The 22,469-nt window shown below is 31.7% G+C and overlaps 1 protein-coding gene across 6 annotated transcripts in view; it reads left to right on the top strand.

Annotated features, from left to right (window-relative positions):
- Positions 1-22,469, top strand: part of Rbp6 (RNA-binding protein 6) — a 583,327-nt gene that overhangs the window by 527,647 nt on the left and 33,211 nt on the right. For all 6 annotated transcript variants that reach the window (XM_015319952.2, XM_015319953.2, XM_015319955.2 and 3 more), the window contains 4 exons: positions 11,481-11,563; positions 12,178-12,262; positions 18,441-18,473; positions 19,972-20,055. In XM_015319952.2, coding sequence (XP_015175438.2) covers positions 11,481-11,563; positions 12,178-12,262; positions 18,441-18,473; positions 19,972-20,055 — 285 coding nt within the window. The remainder of the gene's footprint in view (positions 1-11,480; positions 11,564-12,177; positions 12,263-18,440; positions 18,474-19,971; positions 20,056-22,469) is intronic.

Genomic DNA, 22,469 nt, shown 5'->3' with positions numbered 1-22,469 from the left:
GTATTAGAAAAGGTACAATATTAGTTTCACAATCTTAGGGTTACAACTTAGATGAGCGACTGAATTCTTACGACTGTTACAACTGATACAACTGCGACTGTTACAACTGATATCTAACTAAGGCTACGACTGCTATTGTTCTACTTCTACGACTGAGACTACATTACTTCTACCACCGAGACTCTGCTTTCTTATTCCTTTCCATGTCTTTTATATCAGAAATCACCTACACCCCTTTTTGAGAGGGAAGAAGCTTACCAATCTTACTGACCAATAGCATAAGGATCCACCCCATAGTCCACCGACAGGTACAGCCTATGGTTTTCGGTAGTGGGAACTATGCATATAGAAACTTAATCTAGCACATCGGAATGTTACACCTTTTTATGGCATCGCATATCGGAAATTCTTCAAAGGGTCCCTACACTGCACACATGGTTTTTTATTACACCAATATCCTAATAACCCTCAAGGTTCGTTTATGGTTTTATGGCCCACCTAATCTTTTCTTTTAATCTGAATAGATTTTTCCTTTTCAATAAAACAAGATCTACAGAAAGGACTGAATACTAGCTTTTGTCTACCTCTGCTACACTTAAAACTCTCCTACATATATATATATATATATATATATATATTATATTATATTATTTATGTATGTATGTATTTATTTATTTATTTATTTATTTATTTATTTATTTATTTATTATACCAAAAAAAAATTATTAACATAGTATATAACAAGTTTAATACATAGTAAATCCTACAAGAAGTAAACATAGTTACCTGTACATATGCTGGTACATACTAAAATTACTAATAGTTAAAACTAAGAAATATAAAATAAATTGAAATAAAAAACATCATATAAACTTCAAAATAATTGTCAACTGTGATATATTAGTATTAGTTAAATTATATCACATATATCTATATCAATAATAATATTTATATATAATTTAAACTCAAATAGTAATTAAATCTTCATTTCTTTTATTTATGTCATATACAACGTTGTATCACAATATTATAATTTCATATAATATATAATTTATAATTATTATATATATATATTATTAATATATATATTTTAAATAATAATAATAATATTTAATATATTTTTAAATATATTTTTTAATTATATTCTTTATACATAAATAACAAAAATAATAATAATAATAAATAAATGAATAAATAAATAATAAATAAATAAATATATATATATATATATATATATATATATATATATATATATATATAATACCCTTATTTTGCTTGAATTTATGTAAATCTATAGTTATTTTCAGTTTTTCATCTTTATTTCTTTACTTCTCAACGATAAGTAATTTCGCTGCCATAAAAGTTCCACTTGACGGAATATATAGACTTTCTCTCAAGAAAGGTGGGGTAAAAGGAAAAGGAAAAGGAAGAAGGAATACTCCCGCATATATATATACATACACCAAGGATTTTCATATTTGACGAGCAGCTTTCCTCCTTTTATGCTGTCACGTCAAAGGAGGTCGCTAGTTGCACATCTGGGACACCTCGTAGGTATTCCTTAGAGCTTCTCTCTTCCTTTTATTGTCCCAATGCTGTGAGAGTTGATTCAAATCTCGAGTTCGGTATGTGTAAATCCGCCTACGCCTTCAGGGTTCCTGGGACTTATTCTACTGGATGTTAAACTGAAAGAAACCCTCCTAGTCTTCTTCTTCTGCTTTAGGCAGAATTTCCGTTTCACCACACTTTTATATCTTTCTTCTTCTTATTCTTCTTCTTATTCTTCTGTTTTACCACCATTAATTTATCGAAACATCGATCACCAATCTAAGAAATAGTTTAAACTTTCTAACATATATCTAAAATATATATATGATGCAATACGTAATATTACCAAGTAATAATACTTCATAACGTAGAACCATTCTTTCTTTCTTTCTTTCTTTCTTTCTTTCTTTCTTTCTTTCTTTCTTTCTTTCTTTCTTTTCCTTTCTTACTGATACGATAAAACTTGTCCAGTAAATCAAAACGTTTCTATGTTGTGTTCGGTTAGGTAGTAGGGGTTGTAGTACCTTCATATTCTCACATATTTTATTGTTTCGTAATAAAACTTTTTTTCCACCCACCTGTTCTTCTTTTTTTGTTTCTTTTTTTTTTTGAAATGAAAACGTGCTATAGGTTTTAAGTGACAACCAAGAGAAAAGATAGATAAAAAGAAAAATGTACAAAGAAAAATGTGCAATAGTTGGAGTGGTAGTTACAATAGAAAATACGCTTTACGATCTTACAAATCTGACGTTGAGATAGAATAGTTTTATTTTCGTTTATTTCTTTTATGAAAACTTCTATTTAAAAGATAAACGTCTAGTGAGATATCTATGATATATCTTTTATCTTATTTTGTTATTTTATTTCCAAATGAAATGTGATATTTTTGGTTAGTCATATTCATACAGGAATAATCAAGAATATCTATGTGAAAGAGCATTTAGTTCATTAGTAGTAAATTCCATATCAGCATAATAATTCGAAGAACTAAAATTACGTTATACAGGTGTATATATATGGTTTTAGCAACGTAAACATTTACCTACTTTGTGCTTTAGGATTGCATGATTCATTATTTCGTTGAACTTACGAATGAACGACGAAAATCTACTCGAAATTTGTCAATGTGATGTCTCTGATCTTCTTCATAACCTCCCTCGATATACCCCTTGATTAAGAAGGGAAGAACTTACCTTATTATTGCTCATAATTAAGATGAGTACAACACCAAGGTAAGATGGAAAGAAGGTAAAAGATGTTCTTCGAGATGCTCATGAAAATTTGTCAAGACCTCTTCATCATCCATTATATTTTCCTATCTTTATTCTTAAAGGATTTGCTCGATTAATCCTAATTCTTACTTTACAAAACTTTCATGATTATTTCAATCAGTTAAGAGAGATAAGAAGAAAAAATGATGGTACAGTAATTTAAAGTCAAAATCTTTATTAAAAAAGACACACTTTATTCTTTACGAGTTTTACAACAAATTTATTTTTTCTTTTTATTTATAAAGTTAATAATAAATTATTAAGTAAGAAAATGATTCTGTTAATGATATTAAAAAAATAAAAAAAATACTTTCTATTCTTCTTCGTTTGTACCTTGGTCTGATAAATACAACCAACCAACAACAAACGTACACAAGTTTGAAACAAAATGATGGGAGGGTTTGTTAACTGAGATCTTTTTCTTTCTTTATTTTGAGAGAAAGAAAGGAAAGAGATAAAGGTTGGCTCATTCACAGAAACGATGGGTACTTCTAATAGAGAGGGATTTCGTTCAATTATATCTTATGGCATCGTTCCTGGCCAGTAATGGCCATCGGACTGTTGAATGACGTGTCTACGTTCAACACGATTTTTCACAAAAAGAAAAAGAAAAGAGAAAAAAAACCTGGGGATATATCAGTCAGATAAAAAGAAAAAGAAAAAGAAAAAGAAAAAGAAAAAGAAAGAAATATCGATTAGAGAAAAAAAAATAAAAAAAATGTACGATAAGAAAAGTAAGATGAATAATTCGAATTATCGACAAATCGATAAATCTTTTGATAAAACACGACGAATTTTTTATTTCTATATACAAACTTTGTATCATTGATAAGTTGAAAGTTAATAAAAAAAATCAGAACATATTTGTGTTTGTGTTGATATTGTTGAATGTTTCGTTAAATAAAAATTAAAATTTCTTCAGCAACTATAAAATACAAAAATTATAATTATATTATATTATTAAATTATAATTATATTATAAAAATTGTAATTATTGTACAGTAAAATATATAAAAAGTATAATTAGAGTAAAAAAAATAAAATTAATGTAATATTATAATAAAATATTTTTTTTTGTTTATACCTCGATCATCAATATTTCCTATGATACGAAGTTTGTATATATTTTATTTAACAACTTTTTTTCTATAATTTCGATTTTTTAACAATATAAATATTTTTTATCTTTTTTTTTCTTAAGTAAATGCTTATCTTTAATTGAATGCATTAACAACTACCTTTCAATAAATAAAATCATACAGTTTTTGACAATACGATTATCCGATCATTAAAACCATACCATTACTTATTATTAAAGTTAAATAAAAAAAAAGAATATAATAACAAGGAATAAAGTAGACAGTTTGTTCGTTTAATTAGTATCTTGATTGTTGCCGTGACTTAATCTTATGTTTCGATTGACATAAAGAGGAGGGTTGGTTCTTGTCTTCTTTTAAACGGAAGTATTATAAGCTCGCGTTAATAATGAGCCCCCAGCTGTTAAGCAAGTACGTAATTAATCGTTGACATGTAATTAATCATTTTTCGTTTGCATGCTCCATCGAAGCGTTTGCTTAGCACGGCAAAGTCGATTATAAACGTTAAAGGTATATCGTGTCATAAAAGAAATTCTCTTTTGTAATTACTAAAGGGAAATAAAAGCAAAAAAAAAACCATAAGAAAATGTGCATAGTGACACCGTGTCTGATTTTTGCTTCTTAAATTTCAATTTCTTCGATACTTATGAGATCATTAGCTTTCTCATTAACTATTTCAAAATTATTTTTAATTACAATTATGTTTTTTTATGTTGTTTTTAATTATTTTTATTATTATTGTTATAGAGAATAGCAGCTTGGTTTTTATTTCTAAAGTCAATGTATCAAAGATTCAAAAACCAATTAGAAAAATAATGTTTTCTTATTATTAATTAACTAATTATCTAATCAGGGTTTTTTGAAAATATAATTTACCACAAATTTGAAATATCAAAGTGTAATTATATCTTCGCAATTTTATATAAAAAGAAAATAATATTTACTTAAAATGAATTAATTGATTATATAATCAAGGTTTTTTGATAATATAATTGACCACAAATACAAAATATCAAAGTGTAATTATATTTATATAATTTTATATAAAAAAAAATAATATTTAATTACAATTAATTAATTAATTAAATAATCAGGGTTTTATAATAATATAATTTACCACAAATACAAAATATCAAAGTGTAATTATATTTATATAATTTTATATAAAAAAAATAATATTTAATTACAATTAATTAATTAATTAAATAATCAGTGTTTTATAATAATATAATTTACCACAAATACAAAATACAAAAGTGTAATTATATTTATATAATTTTATATAAAAAAGAATAATATTTACTTACAATTAACTAATTAATCAGGTATCAGACAAATATGAAATATCAAAGTTGAATAGAATAAAATTAGGAATCATTTCTAATGAAAGTAAATCGGTGTATTTGAATACGATTGAAAGTATTTTCGTTTGATGATCATTAGCAAAAAGAGATATTGAAGTTTTGACGTCAGGTGGATGAAATCATATAACGGAATAGGGGGAGGGGGTAGTTTGCGAAACACAGTTTCTCCTAATCTTCGTATAACCCGTTTCAGTCTGTCTTTCTCGCACTGCTACCCCCTGACGACTTAAGTATTTCAATTTGGTTCGTTCGTTTAATCTCCCTTACGAAGGAACCGAGCCGAGGAAGAAACGTTAACGGGGAGGAGACTCGAGGGATAGGGAGAGCAAGGGTTGAGAGGGTTGAGGAGGTTTTAACAGAAGAAGAGAAGTGAAGGAAACCGGCAAACGTAGCCAATGCGAAGAAGAAGAAGAAGAAGAAGAAGAAGAAGAAGCATGCTAAGCGAAACACCAGCCGCGTTAAAATGCACTTTGCAATTCTGTGTATCTCCTGGTAATGTCTATCAAGCGTTTTACAAAAAGAGCCTAATTTAGCTCGAGAAACTTACACCTAATTAAGTGAGATCAATTAACGTCTTCTCGAGGAACGACTTGCATCTTCTTCCCTTCTACGAGCCGCAAGATTATACTTGACTATTTTCTCAACGATACTTTAAAAAAAATAAAACATTAAAACTTCAAAATTCTAAATATTCTCGAATAAAATGTGTCATTAAAAGTAATAATAATAAATTAACAATTAAATTATAATATTATCGTGGATATTTTATTTTTTACAATTTTCTGTAGATTAATTTGTCATTGATTATTATTAAAAAGGAATATTTAATTTTTTACAATTATTATAAAGGGTAATTATTAAAATGGATATTTTATTTTTTCCAATTATTATAAATTATAATTATTAAAAATTTATATTTTATTTTTTCCAATTATTATAAATTGTAATTATTAAAAATTTATATTTTATTTTTTCCAATTATTATAAAGGGTAATTATTGAAAACTGATATTTTATTTTTTACAATTTTCTTTCGATTAATTCATCATTGCTAATTATTAAAAAAGGATAGAAAATTAAATCAATATTTCAACTATTATTTTACTTATATTCTTTGAAACACACATAATAATAATAGTAATATAATCATTACGTTTAACTCATTACAATATTTTTACGTCGATCAATTTTTATTATCAATACTATTAAAAGTTTTTGTTACTTATCAATTGTCCCTAGAAAATAATACATTCACGTATGAAAGTTTTAGGATAACCATTAGAGAATGATGGTACAACCGAGGTACCAAAAGCCTGAGAATCACCGTGGAACCTCAATACCCATGGTTTAGCTTCATAAATCAACAACAAGTTGATATCTATTACTTGATCTAACTGATACTGCATGGATCGTTATAGTGCCATCGGCGTACCAATTCTACCAACATGAAATTTGTATATATATTTCCAACACAAAATACGATTACGAGTATAGTATCAGTTGGATATCTCAAATGTCAATTATCCTGGGGCGTATGGGTCGTAATAGCCACCCATTTGCGAATCTTTTCGTAATTCGAAAATTTTTTTTTTATCAGATCGTTAAAAGCCCCGTTTTTATTTCTTAAAACAAACCTGTATTCCTTAGAAACAAAAAAAAATCAAAACGTGAACACACGAGGTATTTCATAATTTGAACTCTCATTGACTGGTTGATGGGGGTGATTTTTTTTTCAACTTTCAACAATTATAATTCGTTTATTCACGGGAAAATATCTTAACCAAAATGCAAGGATTAAGCCGGGAGGATGTTATATACCGACGTGCTGCTATCGTTTCGAAAGTTTGTACCGGATCCGAGAGGTGTACGTCCGTCCCGGTAATCCGGCCGAGAATCGCGATTTTCGCGGGTGGCAAAACGAACGTGTAGGAGAACACGACGGAAACTCCAAACGAAAAGAGAGGATGGTAGGTGGTTGGAGGATCCTTGCTGCTATATTAGCACAGGCCCGCGCTCGTTAATGCGCTAATCTCGCGCATTTAATTCCCGACCAATTAGGAAGCTTAACGACGTTCGTAACTGCGTATATCGTGAAACGAAAATCTCGATTATTTCCCTTTCCCGATACTTGCCATATCGAATGATAAGATTTAAACTTACTAGTACTCTATATCTATATATTACATATTCTCAATATATATGTCTATCTTTCTCTTTCTGTAATTAGGAAAGTCTTTAAGAAAAGTCCCACACGTACATACGTACACGTACATATATTCGAAAGCAGAACCGATGGTTATCACGATTCTAGCACCCAACGCCTTGATCACTGTTTCACAAACTTGGATTATCATCGTTCCTACCAAGAGGGTGATTACGTTCACGCTGAGAGAGAGAGAGAGAGAGAGAGAGAGAGAGAGAGAGAGAGAGAGAGAGAAGTGAGAGTGAGTCGGGACGAGTTGTAAATTAGTTTCGCGTTGAACTAGATATCGTGGAGTTGATTATTGCTAGTGCACATTCGGTAATTGGGTTTTCGTTGGATGTTGGTACCAAGGAATTTATTGATTATTATAAATTTATAATACAATTTAAATAATCGCGTGTAATAAATAAACGCCTATATAATTAGAACGCGTTTTAGTTTCGTTACTAACTTGTCTCTACATCTGCATATTATACATATGTACATAGTATATATGTATGATATATCGATGAAAGCTCATAATCATGTTTCTCACTCTCTCTCTCTCTCTCTCTCTCTCTGAGGTTTCCTTTGAACTTGGCTATGTTTCCGCTTTTGGGTATGATTACGACAGTGACGCCATTAGAAACAAACGAGTTTATGGGACTGGTTACACGAGTAGGATCGCACGAAAACTAAGAGCTACGAATGAGTTTGTGTGTAAGAGAGAGAGAGAGAAAACAGGGAGGAGAGAAAGAGAGGTCTAAGCCGTATCCATTTACAAGTTTCAAATCGTTTCTGCCAGCGTGCCTTTTGAGAAGAACCTTTTACCACTCTCAATGCACGGTAAAATTCTGAAACGCGCTTACCAGCCTCCTGGCTTTTAAACGTTAACATGCTCGCTTGGTACAATGCCGGGGTCGCATTATACTCAAGAGTTGAAGAAACGTAGTAGTAGTAGTAGTAGTAGTAGTAATAGTAGTAGTAGAAAGAAAAGAAAGAAAGAAAGAGAAAGAGAAAGAGACCAAGGGGTCGCTCGACAACGCGAGCTAGGGGTTGAGACTAGAGAAAGATGGAAAAAGTTAAAGGTCGAAGATGGCGTCGACAAGCGCGAACGAGGCGAAAGAAACTACCCCTAACTCTTTACCCCTACCTTTACCCCTTATCCTTTTCTTTTCTCTTCTCCGTAGTAGTCGTCGTCGTAACACTTCGAATTTTGTTGAAGAAATGCATTTTACCTAGAGCATCTGGTATTATTTAGTCGTACGATCGATCAAAAAACAATGAAAGCTAAGATGAACGCAGCAACTTCTTACTTTAATTTCTTATCGCATTACGCCTTTTACCACCAGTGGATCCTTTATTTATCGTCCTTTTATATTTATAGACGTAGATGCATTTTGGTACAAAAGGATGAATGCTGGTGAACCCCTCTAAGTAGCAAAGATGACTAAGAACACAAATGCAGGCTCTTGCATACTATCTCACTCTCTTTCTCTCTCTCTCTCTCTCTCTCTCTCTTATTCTAATGCACAAATTTATTATGATTCCGTGTCGCGTTTTACAATCGTTTATGGATCATTTTAAGAGAATGTCGTCACTTGTGGCTTTATGACGATAATAGAACGAGAAACTTCGAATCTACTTACGATAATCTCTCTAGGAATATTTTTTTTTATTGAAATAAACGCATCTGGTTCGTATTCGGTGTGGGTTTCTTCCAACAGCTGAGTAAACACTTTTTCTTATTAGTTATTTCAAGAACGATTCTACTCTAGCACTACCTTTGTTCTTTGTATAAAGGGCATCACGTGAAAATGAATTTTTTTCTTCATATGGACATAATATCTACTAAGAGAATAAAATTTTCTCTCGAATTCGAATAGCACACACACTTAACTTGATCAAATTTATCCATGATTCTTCTTGGAATCTCTGACCACTTTCTTGGTTATTATTATACTTTTTCATTTTCGAGATTATATAAAAAGATTGTTTAGAATCCTAGTACAGATATAATATGGTAAATTGATGGTTTCACTTATAATCTACATTAAATAGATATCACGAACGAAAAAAAAAAATACTAAAAACTACTACGTTGTTCAGACAATTAAAAGGCATGGTTATATCGCGAGATAAGAAATTCCATGATAGGGAAATTCCATAGGTAGAGGACTTAGATTTAGACTATATAAGGTGCTTGGGTAGAGACTCCAACATGGGAAGTAGTTAAACGTTACCGGTGTCAGAGCATGGCCTTTGTACGAGGCGAGTGCTTGGGCTCTACAGAGTTAGCTAACTGGCGGAGTACTATAAATTACATAAATGAAGTAAGCCCCTTTCTCGCTCAAACGGACGTCTTGCCAAGTTTATAACTTAATCACCAGCGCTTCCTATAGTATATAGGAGGAGACGTTCGGGTGGCTGAGCAAAAGCACGATACAGAGAGAGAACGGAAGAAAAGTTGGGGAAATGCTAGTAGTAGTGTATGAGTGTGCAATCAGTAAGAGAAAAGTCAAAACCGAAAATACCAATTTGAAAAGAATGTAATAATTCAAAAGATATCTTACGTCATTTATTAGGGGAATTTACTAACGAGGGTTCAATCGTAAATTTTCAAACACCTTGCGTATAAAACTCAACAAAATAAGATTGTTCTCTTTTGAACTGTATTTTATCTTTCTACAGTTTCTTACTATATTCGCTAAATGGTTTTTAACGATTAATGTATAAGTAGATCAATTTTGATTTGTAATATTCTTACAATTAGATTACTTATACGTTTGGTGTTTACGAATTTGTTGAAAAGGAACTCTTAAATATTTTTTTGATGAGACTCTTAGATTTATCATTGTAATTGTAGTGGGATATCCTAAGGGAATTTGATGTAGGTTGAAAGACCTTTTAGGTTGATTCTTGTAATCGTCTTTTGGTAGCAATAACGCATAACCGAAGTGCTGGGGAACCAATATTGGTGGAAGCACGGGACTTCGATTAGTAGTAGAGAAAGTTTGGAAGATTTAACCATTGATTTTAACTGGTATCGCGAGGGTTCGGGGTTAGCCCGCAGGGATTTCGACCTCTGTCTTGATCATGAGCAGGACTCGTAGAGAGACAGTAGTAGTAGTAGTAGTACGTCTAACCAAGTTGCCAAGGAATCTTCCATGATCCCGTTGGGTGACCTGCGCACCATTAGTTCGGACACCGTCTGCTGAGTCGGTAGAAATTGTGAAAGTGTCTTTCTCCCACCAATGAGATTGTTGGCCCAACAGCTTTCAGCATACTGCTAGTTCTCTATGAGAATGCGCTGATTAGGCGTATCTCAAGCCCCTTGCCTATGGGGATTGTGATATAAAGCTCTTAAAGTGAGTAACATATGTCAGATCAATATACTATACTTGACAAACGTACTTTCCAACTAATTTGACATAACTGGAATATAAATTTTATACATGGATTATTGTTTAGATGTTTTTATGCTTTCTCAAATCGATTTTGACTAGGCCCAAATTCGAAAAGTCCCCCGCCTGTTTTCGCGTGTGGTATTCCAACCACTAAGCTACCTAAGATTCTAGAGTTTCCATTCCTCTTAAGATTCCTACAATTTTAGTCCGAGTTTCTTACACTAAGGAAACTAACTTCTGCTTATCTTGAATCACACCACGCACCCACCGTATTCGTATAACTCGCACTACGCGAATAACTCGAGTCAGAATTACTAGCTGAAAGAGAATCAAGCACGGCACGATGGGGTCGAGATTAAAATCGCCTGGAGAGCAATGCAAAGTTTTTAATAACCCTTGATACTTGATTAAGTTACGACTTTTGGCTGATAACCTTCTTGCTGCAGTTCCTTTTAATCATTTTTATTACGAATTAAATAAATATTATAGAAAATCGTATTAATTGTATTTGACCAAATCAATGATTGTCAAACTTTATTTTTTTTACATGTAACTCCATCATTTTTCTGTCACAAATACTTTGACTTATCAATCGATTATAATTTGTTTCAGGTTTTGGCTTCGTCACATTTCAAAGCGAGGACGTGGTCGACAAAGTCTGTGAGATTCATTTCCACGAAATTAACAACAAAATGGTAAGTCATCGATCTGTAAAACTAATAAATCTTGTTCATCATTGGTCGAAGAAATATACTCTTCTTCTTTCCTCGTCCAACATGTACCCGCACAGGTAGCATCAAACGGTATTTGCTTTTCCCTCTACGTGGGTGAACACGTCTTCGAGCAGAATTAATTTTCCATATAATCGAGAAGAAGGACCGGGTTGGTGGGGTTCTGTTTGCATTTGACGCTCATGCAAGAGAACAAGGGTGCAAGTTCAATTAGATCAAACGCGTAGCAAAAACGATAAGATCTCTTTAGAAACCTACTCTATCATAGGGTTGAGATCTTATGACGGACATTTTCATTTGTTCGTTCTCGATTACGAAAATGATTGATGCTATCTGAAGGGTACGATATTCAAGTAAGAATAGAACATTATTTTGATGAAAATAATAATAATATAAAACAACATTTGTCGACGTTAATATATTTCTGAATAGTTACATTCTTACTTGAACGTAATAAAAAAGAAAAAAGAATACTAACATCAGTATAACATAGTTATTAGTAATAGCCAGTGTAGTGGCGATAAAAAAAATTAAGTGGATATGAAGGAAGGTTAAAAATGGGGGATGGAACTTTCAAGGTCGAATGCAAGAAAGCACAGCCGAAGGAAGTGATGCTCCCGGCGAACCTGGCGAAGACACGAGCGGCTGGCAGAGGTGCATATGGTGAGTTGGTGATGGTCGCGACACCCACTCCCACCACCTATCGTTACGCGCCGTATCCCCTCCCGACAGGTACAGCGGCAACTGCGGCCGCGGCGGCCGCACACGCTGCCGCGGCAGCTACCGCTGGTACCCCTCACCACCACTTGCTGACGCCAATCGTAGCCACCGCAGCACCGAGCGCGGCCGCTACCTACCAATACGCGGCTGGAGCCGGGAATCCGGCCGCGGCCGCATCCACCGCTGCGGCCGTTTACGATGTCAAACGTGCATTGGCCGCAGCAGCCGCTGCGGCCGCTGCCGCCTCTTACAGGCCGCATCCGGTCGCCGCAGCTGCCGCTTCCCGTGCGGCTACTTTGACTTATTCCATGAGCGATCTTTTGGGCGTGCAGGGACTCGACATGGGTGCCGTTTATCATCCCATTCCGACCATTGGTCTATGACCCACAATACTTACCCCCTATCAAGGCCGCAATGAACAATCGTAACACGCTCTCTCGATCGCAGTGGACTTTATGCGTTCATTTAATTTATTTTTGATTTGTTCCGCATCCGGAACACAATCTAGTATGTAAAATCTTTTCTTTTGATTATGACGTTTGTATTGAAATTATTTAATGTGCGTGTTTTCTTTTAATTGAATGTAATTTCTGTCCACTGTGAATGTTAATATGCATTTTATTTATTAATCGTACACGTCTGTTGTTGTTACGTTACTTCATATACATTCCCCAATTCTTAGATATCATCTCGTCTTTGTTTTAGTCGAACAAAGAATTAAATGATTTTATCGAAAGTACTAAATATACTGTAGTTATATCCGCGATTTATCTTCGAACGAATTAAGATGTAGCGCTAGGCCATCGTTGACATATCGAAAAGTGCAATAATCTACGTAGTTTAGAAAGAAAAAAAAATCCTAGTTTCGTGTATATCGCGGACAAGAAATTATTGTCGCGTGTGAGCCGTTCGAGAAGTTCAGTTCGGTAAAACTGTGATCTTAGAGTGCAATTTAAATGCAAAAATAAATAAATAAATGAATAATAAAAAAATAAAGAGTAATTCGTAGAAAAAAGAAAGTTTGTAGATTTCGACTTTGACGTAACTTGATGATCAACCACGGGGCCTCATTTTCAAGTAGCCAAAGAGTAACGTAGTTAGCAACGAGACAAAATACAACGCGAAAAAGACTGGTAGTGATTTTGTAGTTGGATTAGTAACGATGCAGAGATAGTAGGACAATAAAGAAAGAAGTGTTCAAATCTTTAGAAAATAGACGAGAATTCGTTTCGATAGACAACGTTCGATAGCACGCGGCCAAAGTCGTCAATTTTCCCCTGAGGGAATTGACTTTCCTTTCCGTTGACTCCCATAATAAAAAAAAAACACGATTTGATTCGAAATTAATCGAAACCCTCTCACCTGTTTTCACGTTACAATTTAAGCTTCGTAAATGATTTTCTTCTTTTAAATCGCATTATTTGTTTATAATTTTTTTCTTGTTAACAAAGATTGATAATTTGATAAATTTTATCAATTCGTATACCTAAAAGAAATAATTCATTAGTTTTCTTTTTTTTTATTACGTTTAATAAATAATAACAATCAAATGTGAGGAGTACGGAAAGAGAAAGAATAATTTCCTTTTTGCGAAAGTATAATATAATAAAATAAAATAAAAATTATCGAATGTCAATTCACGGTAGATCCTAGCGTTGCGAATCAAACGATGATCGACAGCAAAAAAGTCGTTAAATTATTATAAAAAAGTGGCTTATATTATATTTTCCAAGAGATAAAATTTAAAATGATAGTTTTGAAAAGCGATGGCGCCCAATGTCGAGATAATCGCTCCACGCTCGTATATTAAATGAATATATATATAAATACATATATATGTATATATATATATACATTCCCAGGTAGCGGCACGCCTAGTGTGTGTTACATTTGACAACTTCCAAAGGTGAAAAAAAAGCCTTTTTTATCTTAAATGTTGTTTGTGTTTTTTTTCTTCTTATCGCGAAAAAAATTGATATGGCGAAAGGCGAATAAGCAAAAAATTAATGAATTAATTAATTAACAGCCCTCGGCAAATGGTGGTCAAAAAAATAAAGCACTTCTCATTCGTCGCGCCTATCAAAATATTTTTCGCTATATAACTTCATGAAATTTCATAATATCGAAAGCAAAAAAAAATGAAAAAGAGAACAAGTATTCCGATAATAATGAAAGAAATAAAACGAAAAGAAAAGAGAAAAATTAAAAAACTAAAATGAAAAAAAAAGAATTTTTAAAATACGTGTATTTCATTTACGACGTACGAGAATTCGAGAAGACAAAAAAAAAGAAAAAATTCCGCGAAAGGTCCGAACTATCCGTCAGTATATATGTCACTTATTCCAAAATAAATTACTTTCAAAAATGATACAACATATACACGGATAGATCATATAAGTATATGATAAAATATACTTATACACATACGTACCTAAATCCATTCTAGATAAACGGAAAATTATATACGTATTATTATTATTATTATTATTATTATTATTATTATTATTATTATTATTATTATTATATTGTTTTGTATTTACCTATTTGGTAACGCAATAGTATTTGATATTAATATTCGATATATATTTTGTGAGAAACGCATTACTTACACCTTATAGTTTTTTGTAATAGACCTTACAGTTATACATATCGAAGTATATCTTCTTCTATATCTATATATACATATTATCTACATATATATATATATATACCTATATACATATTTAGGTAACTAGGTAAACATTTGTGTTGTTAAAAACCTTAGTTTTATTTATTCGAGAGACTAGGCGATCTAGGTTCGATTAGTTAGAGCGAATAATTTTTTGGCGAATTACTATACTATTGTATACGTTCCTACCGTTGAGACTACTAGTGAACTATTTAGCTTTTTTGAGGAGCTACTTATAATATCGTTAGATTAGAAATATATTTTAGGTACTTCTTCGTGGAAGATCACATGCATCATTCTTCGTCAGCGAAAATGGTTTGGATAATCATATAAATATATATATATACATACATATATATATTTATATAGGTATAAATACCATCTCGAACGGAAATGAAATTAAACGAATTTTACTGTGTCATATCCTTAAGCTGCTGCCACATTATGAATTTCCTTTTCTCTTATCGTATATAACACGTTATCAACATACCTTACGGCCGTCATGTTTGATGTTTCACCGTTCGAGAAGGACCGATTATATTACGGGAAGCAAGAAATGAGAAACATATGTACATCTTCCACCGAGAATACATATTGCCAGCGGCTTTAATGAGACCTATTACATTGTACCTCTACTTAACAAGCTACGTTACATAGCCAAGTAATATTATACCTCTCTATAGGATATACACACTAAATATATATCTTACGTATACGTGTTCTATACCTGTATCCTGGACCTTTTACCGCTTCCAACACTCTCTCTCTTTACCCTTAATCCTTACACCCTTTATCCATATATATATATACTCCTATACTGCTACCCTTATACACCCTCCTCGAAACTTTTGCTTCACGTTAACATGCTCCTTAACAAATCCTATTCCAACTTCTTATTCCTCTCTACCTTATATTATTATCTTACCTCTTTCAACCTTTCTATTATATACACATTACAAACAGTAATTAACAGTTCTAAAACTATATAGCATCATTTACCTTAATAATAATGCGTGAGACGTGTGTCCTAGAAAATGTACGTACTTTGCCTGAGAGAGGCTCAACACTCTGTCAGTTTCGTAAGTAGACCAGATTTTAACATGCGGTTTCATTTCTGTTTAACTTTGTAATATGCTTTATTTTTGGGCCGGATTTTGGTTTTGTGTCCTCAATGATATGACGACAACGAGAAAAAAAAGAAAAATAAAACGTCCAACAAATATGAGGTGTTTATTGGTGGTGCCATAAATGATCAACCATAACACACAACACCCATCGATCAAAGCGTTTCTTTGTCTCTGTCATATTTCCATAAATAAAAAAAGAAATATATAATCTTTTCTTTCTCGAAAATAAAAAAAATAGCAATAATGGCTATTGACATCGAAATATCAAATGTTAATCGATTGGCGAGTGATAATCTCAAGCGTAATGCGTATCATTCGCACTAAAAATCTTTTTAAGAAAGCAATAACGAGAGAGAGTGAGAGAGAGAGAGACTATTAATGTTAATATCGTACATAAACGTCTGCTCTATGTGGAATCGTTTTGTTGCATCTGAGAAAGTACACGTATACATAAATATATTAATTGGGAAATATATTTGTTGCAGTATATGAATTGCACATATAATATTTATGTATAGTACTTATAAAAATCTCCTATATATATATTAAGAAATTAATATATAAATATCTATCTATATATCTATCTATCTAATTATCAAATATAATATTTGAACAAATTTTCATGATAATCATATATAATACGAGAGTTAATAGTTAAATTATGCTAAACTTATTGTTGTTCAATTTATTGCAAAAAGAAAAAAGAAAAAAGGTAATAAAAAAATAAAAATAAAAAATAAGAGTCAAAGAAAAAGACGATGTCGAAAGAAAAAAAAAAAAAGAAAAAAAATCGTGCGCTTGACGCAATCAAAACCAGCCCGGTAGAAAGACAATTAGGTACGGAAACAAAAAAATCACTAATACTATTAAATTTGTATCAGTGTATTATTAATGGCCTAGAATAATAAACGCTCTTATACTTTTCCATCTGCGTAATATTGTGAGAGCAATTTCGATATGAACACTAGAAATAGTAAGTAGTGTAGAGTATTGTGGTCGGTGTTTTTTTTTAATAAATATTGTATCGTCAATTATTATAAATGTGGTAGTAAATCGTCGGCAATAGGTTTTACATCATGTGGCTGACAAAATTTGATGTAACAAAGAAATAATAAACATAATTTATTTCATTTTTTTTTAAATTTATTTATTTAGGAAAAGGAATAATAAAAAAAAAAACGGGGATACACTGGGACCGTTTTGTCCGCCATAAATGCTTGACAAATTGCCGACCCTTAGTTCGATATCTCTAATAAGCTATATAGTCAGCCTAGCAAATATTACTTAACGGTAACTGATTAACTAATACCTTTTAAAGGCTACAATAACCATAGATCATAGGAGGGTTTATTTTGTCGTAGATTGAAAATACCTATCGGCCGCGCGTAGTAGTTACTAGTACCTTATTACACAATTTAGTCGCGCTATATAGACAATGCGATATATACATATATACATAGCCAGAGTCTTAGTTGTGTGGTCTTTAAATTAGTATCAAATTATGAAATTTCATGGATGCATTTTTATCTCTTCTTTCCTTTTTTTGTTCTGTTTCTTTCTATTACTACTTTTTCTATTCTCTTTCTCTTTTTTATATATATACATATATACATTATTTTTCTTCTTCTTCTTCTTCTACTTCTTCTTCTTCTTCTACTTCTTCTTCTACTTCTTCTTCTTCTTCTTCTTCTTCTTCTTCTTCTTCTTCTTCTTCTCCTTCTTCTTCTTCTTCTTCTTCTTCTTCTTCTTTTTCTTCTTCTTCTTTTTATCTATACTGTCTAACCTAGAAAAGCTTCTAATCCTTTTTCATACATATACATATTTTTTTTTTTTTTTTTATATAAACAATTCTTATCGTTTGATCAACCTAGTCATACGTTATATTCCAATCGTTTATTCTTCCGACGAATTTCTGCAACGCTTCGCTTTAATACTTGACTTTATTATCCATGTACATATTTTATAAGTGTCTTTATGCATACCTTTGCCTGCTCGGAGAAAAATATTGAATGGACAACAATGTTTTATGTTTGTAAAAATGACGTTACAATGGGAAGTGAACGAATTAAGTTGGACTTTCACTTTCAATAAAAAAAAAGAGAAACATCACGTCATTAAATTGTAATTGTTTCGGTCAAGTCAATATTTTTTTTCCACGTGGTTGCAGAAATTACGATCGTAAAAGTCAAAGAGACGTTGTACTAACAAAATTGAAAAAACAAGTTTGAAAGGGAAAAGAATGACAAAAATGAAACACATTAAAAAATATATATATATTTAACGATTTCATTCAAATATTATAATCGACTTTCATTTTCTCTTATAGATTTTATGTGGTCCGTGGGAGCTATACCAGAAGGTGAGTATAATAAAATATAGAATAATAGTAATAATTTGTTCATTTTATTCTGATAAAATTGTCAGTCGAAAAAGTATGTTAAATTTATTGTAATGTTATTCGTGGTTGTATAGATTATTCTATTTTTTGTATTAATTTATTATTATTTATTATTTATTGTATATTAAATATACAAAAATGAATTGTTTTAAAATATGCTATTAGTTGAGAATTAAAAATCTTCTTTATTTTAATTTTCAAAAATATAAATTGTGTATACAAATATACCTAAATATGGATACAATAACTTTTTTGTTGTTGAAATATTTAGTAGCATTTATATTGGTCAGATATTCAATAGAGAAAGTAGACGAATAGATGATATTATACGAATATTGTGAGGTAGAAGGGAAAGGGAAACGGTGTAGGTTTTCCTAGGGAACACTTTGAATATGATAAAGAGAAGAATACGTCGTAAACGTCAGTAAAATGTGGATGAACGACGATGACACTCTATGCATGTTTCAATATCTACTGGATATTTATCGGATATCACGTTTCAACTGGGTGGGTGGTGGTGGTTGGTCGCTTTCCATTTGCATGCATACGTCGATACGCATTCACGATGATTGAATGATTGCGTACGTAGCCATCAGATTGTAGTAGAATCGTAAAAAGGGGATAAAAAAGGAAAATGTTATTAATATAGAGGTACCTATATATCTCTGGTATACGCGTTAAGCATTATAATGGAAGAGAACGATCGAATGATAAATCAATGTTCATCAATCCGACCTACATTTTCGTTGACACGTCTTCAATAATGTGGAATGGCAACTTCGTTACGAACATATTTGAAAAATACATTTTCTTTTCTTTTTATTTTAAGAATCAATTTAAGCAATGCATGCTTTTATTCAAAATCAGGATATACAGGACAATCATCCTACCGGTAGTCCTTTATGGTAGCAAAACGTGGTCACTTACATTACGGGACGAAAAAAAAATTGAGGGTTTTCGAAAATAAAGTTTTTCGTAAAATGTTCGGTGCAAAACGCGATGAAGAAACGGGCGAATGGAGAAAACTCCATAGTAGAAGTACACCGACTCTACAACAAACCGGACATCATTAACATCGTAAAACCACGTCGATTAAGATGGGCAGGTGACATAGCGCGCATGGGGGGGGGATCGAACGGTGCATAAAGTACTGGTCGGTATATCAACGGAAAAAGACCACTGGGTAGACCGAGACGTAGATGGGAGGACAATATTATTTCGGGATTTTAAAAAATGGGCTACGAAGATCGCGAATGGACGGGGAGCACTGGCGGGATTTGCGTATTTGTGGCAATGGACTGTCGATAAAATAATTTTAATAGTTTTAACGTTACTTCTTTTACAGAGTATCTACCTAAATAGATTATATATGCATATATAATAAAAAAATATAAAAAATTTAAAGTAAAAAGATGTTGTTAAAAAAGTTGTTAACAAAATTGAATTTATCTGTTCACAGGTTTCTCAGCAGCGGCATACGCGGCATACGCGGCAAGCCGCGGTTATTCTGGGTACCCTAGTTTCGGACTACCCTACCCGACAGGTAACCACCTTAGCCTTAACCACCTTAACCACCATAATGCGGCCCACATCGCGCCCCTGAACCTGAACTTGAACCTCATACAGGCACAACCCGCACCCCACCACAATCCACCTACCCCAACGCCCCTATTTTACCATCCCAATTTGGACCTCTACAACGCCATGCCTCTGTGAACTAACTATTTAATAATGACTCAAGAAGCTATGCGCACACTAATCCATCGCTACAAACTAATTATTTGTGCTATATCGTTATCATCAACCATATTATTATTATTATTATTATTATTATTATTATTATTATTATTATTATTATTTGTTATTATCAACACCCATCGTGCCGGAAGCCTTGTTGTGCGTTGATCTAATTGAACCCAACACACAGTACTACGAACGTTGTCTCTTTTTCTCTCTCTCTCTCTCTCTCTCTCTTTCTTTCTCTTTCTCTTTATCTGTCTGTCTGTTTGTCTTGTTTTATCTTGTCTTGTCTGATCTATCCTATTTTCTCATTATCTAATCTCGAAGATACACTTGTATATAATTTTAAACGAATGTTAAGAAAAATATCTTGAATTTCTCCCCACGTGAAAATATTCTGAAGTATTTTTATTCCTTTCTTCGTTTTCATTTTCCGGAAGGTAAAGATCATCATCTTGGTTAAAAAAAAAAAAAAAAAAAAAGGGTCTTTTCCTACTAGACGCAACCCAAGCTCCGCAAGCCCTCGAGGTATACAGAATATACTACTACTACTATATAGGAGATTTACGAAAAGGGATGGCCCGAAGCTCTTGACAAGTATCTTCAACCATTTTAAAAATCGTTTTGCTTTTTCGATCTTTATGACTTTATATACTTGGTCTGAGATAAGAGAAAAAAAGAATAAGAAAAAAGAAGAAAAAGAAAAACATAAAATGACGCTAGAAAATCCGTGTGATATCACGGATAACGTTGTGTATTATCGTTTTAGCTAATAAAAGTGTGACGGAAAATATATATATAGGATGTTAAGATTTTTCTTGATAAAGAAGAAAGAGAGAAAAGGTGCACAATAAAAATATACGTGTGTGTGTGTGTGTGTGTGCGTGTATGCACACGTCAAAGTTTAAATTACATTTTCCTCGATGCATTAGGCTTGAAACTGAAAGATTTCTCGTTTGTTATTATTTAAACAAAAAAAAAAAAGATTATATAAGGATGACAACGTTGTTCTGGGTTTGATTTTTTTTTATATAAAAAGATTTTACACGTTACAGGGTCATTTTAGTCGATATTTAAATCTACTTCTATGACATTACAACGATGCAATAATTTCGCATTGGAAGGTATCATGTTTATGATAGATTGATAACCAGAAAACTAATGCGGGAAGGGGAAAAGGAGGGTGGGGAATTTGTACAAATCACTAGGAGTTATATAACGCGTTGATTAATTATCGATAAACGATTGTACGAGAAGACAGCAATAATAATATTTTATATTATAATGCATATTGCATTTTTTATTTTTTTGAATTTTTATTTATATTTTTTTGAAGTGACAATGACGAAATTAATTACACGTTCATCGTACTCAATTGATTTTTTGTATTAATAATATATTTTTATTATAATCTTCGAACATAATTGGTAGGAATTGTAATATATATAATTTTATATTATATTATTATATTATATTATTATTATAGTTTTAAAAATTGTAATATATATAATTTTATAATATATTATTATATTATAATATTATAATATAATATAATATAATGTATATAATTTTATATATTACATTATTATATTATAATATTATTATAATTTTATAAATTATAATATATAAATAAAACTAAAAAATAACCACAACACAATAGTAAAATAAAATAATAAAATAATTATTTTTCATAAATTCATTTAGCATTGTTCCCCACTTGAAACCATTACATATACTTCAATTATTTTATAAAACACCTAACAAAAGATTAATTATTATATAACTCGAAATTGATATTTAAAACCACTCGTCGAATGCGTTGCAAAAAAAAAAATTTTTTAACTGAATTTTTACCACAATAACGAGTTTAAGGCAGCGTTCTAAATTATTATACTATCGTTGAAAGTTTCACAAGTATTACACAGAAAATTGATTTCGCTTAAGTTAGGCTAGAGTCTACCGGGCAGATAATGAGATCGATCTCAATTTAAAATTAATTACGGGGACGCAGAATAGGGTAAAATGACATTGTTAATATCAAGTAGGAGTTAACGATAGAACAGGATAGGAAAATTGAAAGATAGAAAGAGAGTGGAAGAGGTGAGGGCTAGGGGAAAGAAAATTCCCGATCGATCGATAAAGAAAATGAGTTTGAAAAAAAAAATATTGATTGCCAATGTTAAACGAGAAAAAGATGCACTTTTCTCTCTCTCTCAC

This window comes from Polistes dominula, unplaced genomic scaffold (assembly GCF_049000335.1).
Source record: "Polistes dominula isolate Pdom_NZ unplaced genomic scaffold, Pdom_raw_medaka contig_77, whole genome shotgun sequence".
Lineage (NCBI taxonomy): Eukaryota > Metazoa > Arthropoda > Insecta > Hymenoptera > Vespidae > Polistes > Polistes dominula.
This window is presented reverse-complemented; position numbering and strand designations above follow the sequence as displayed.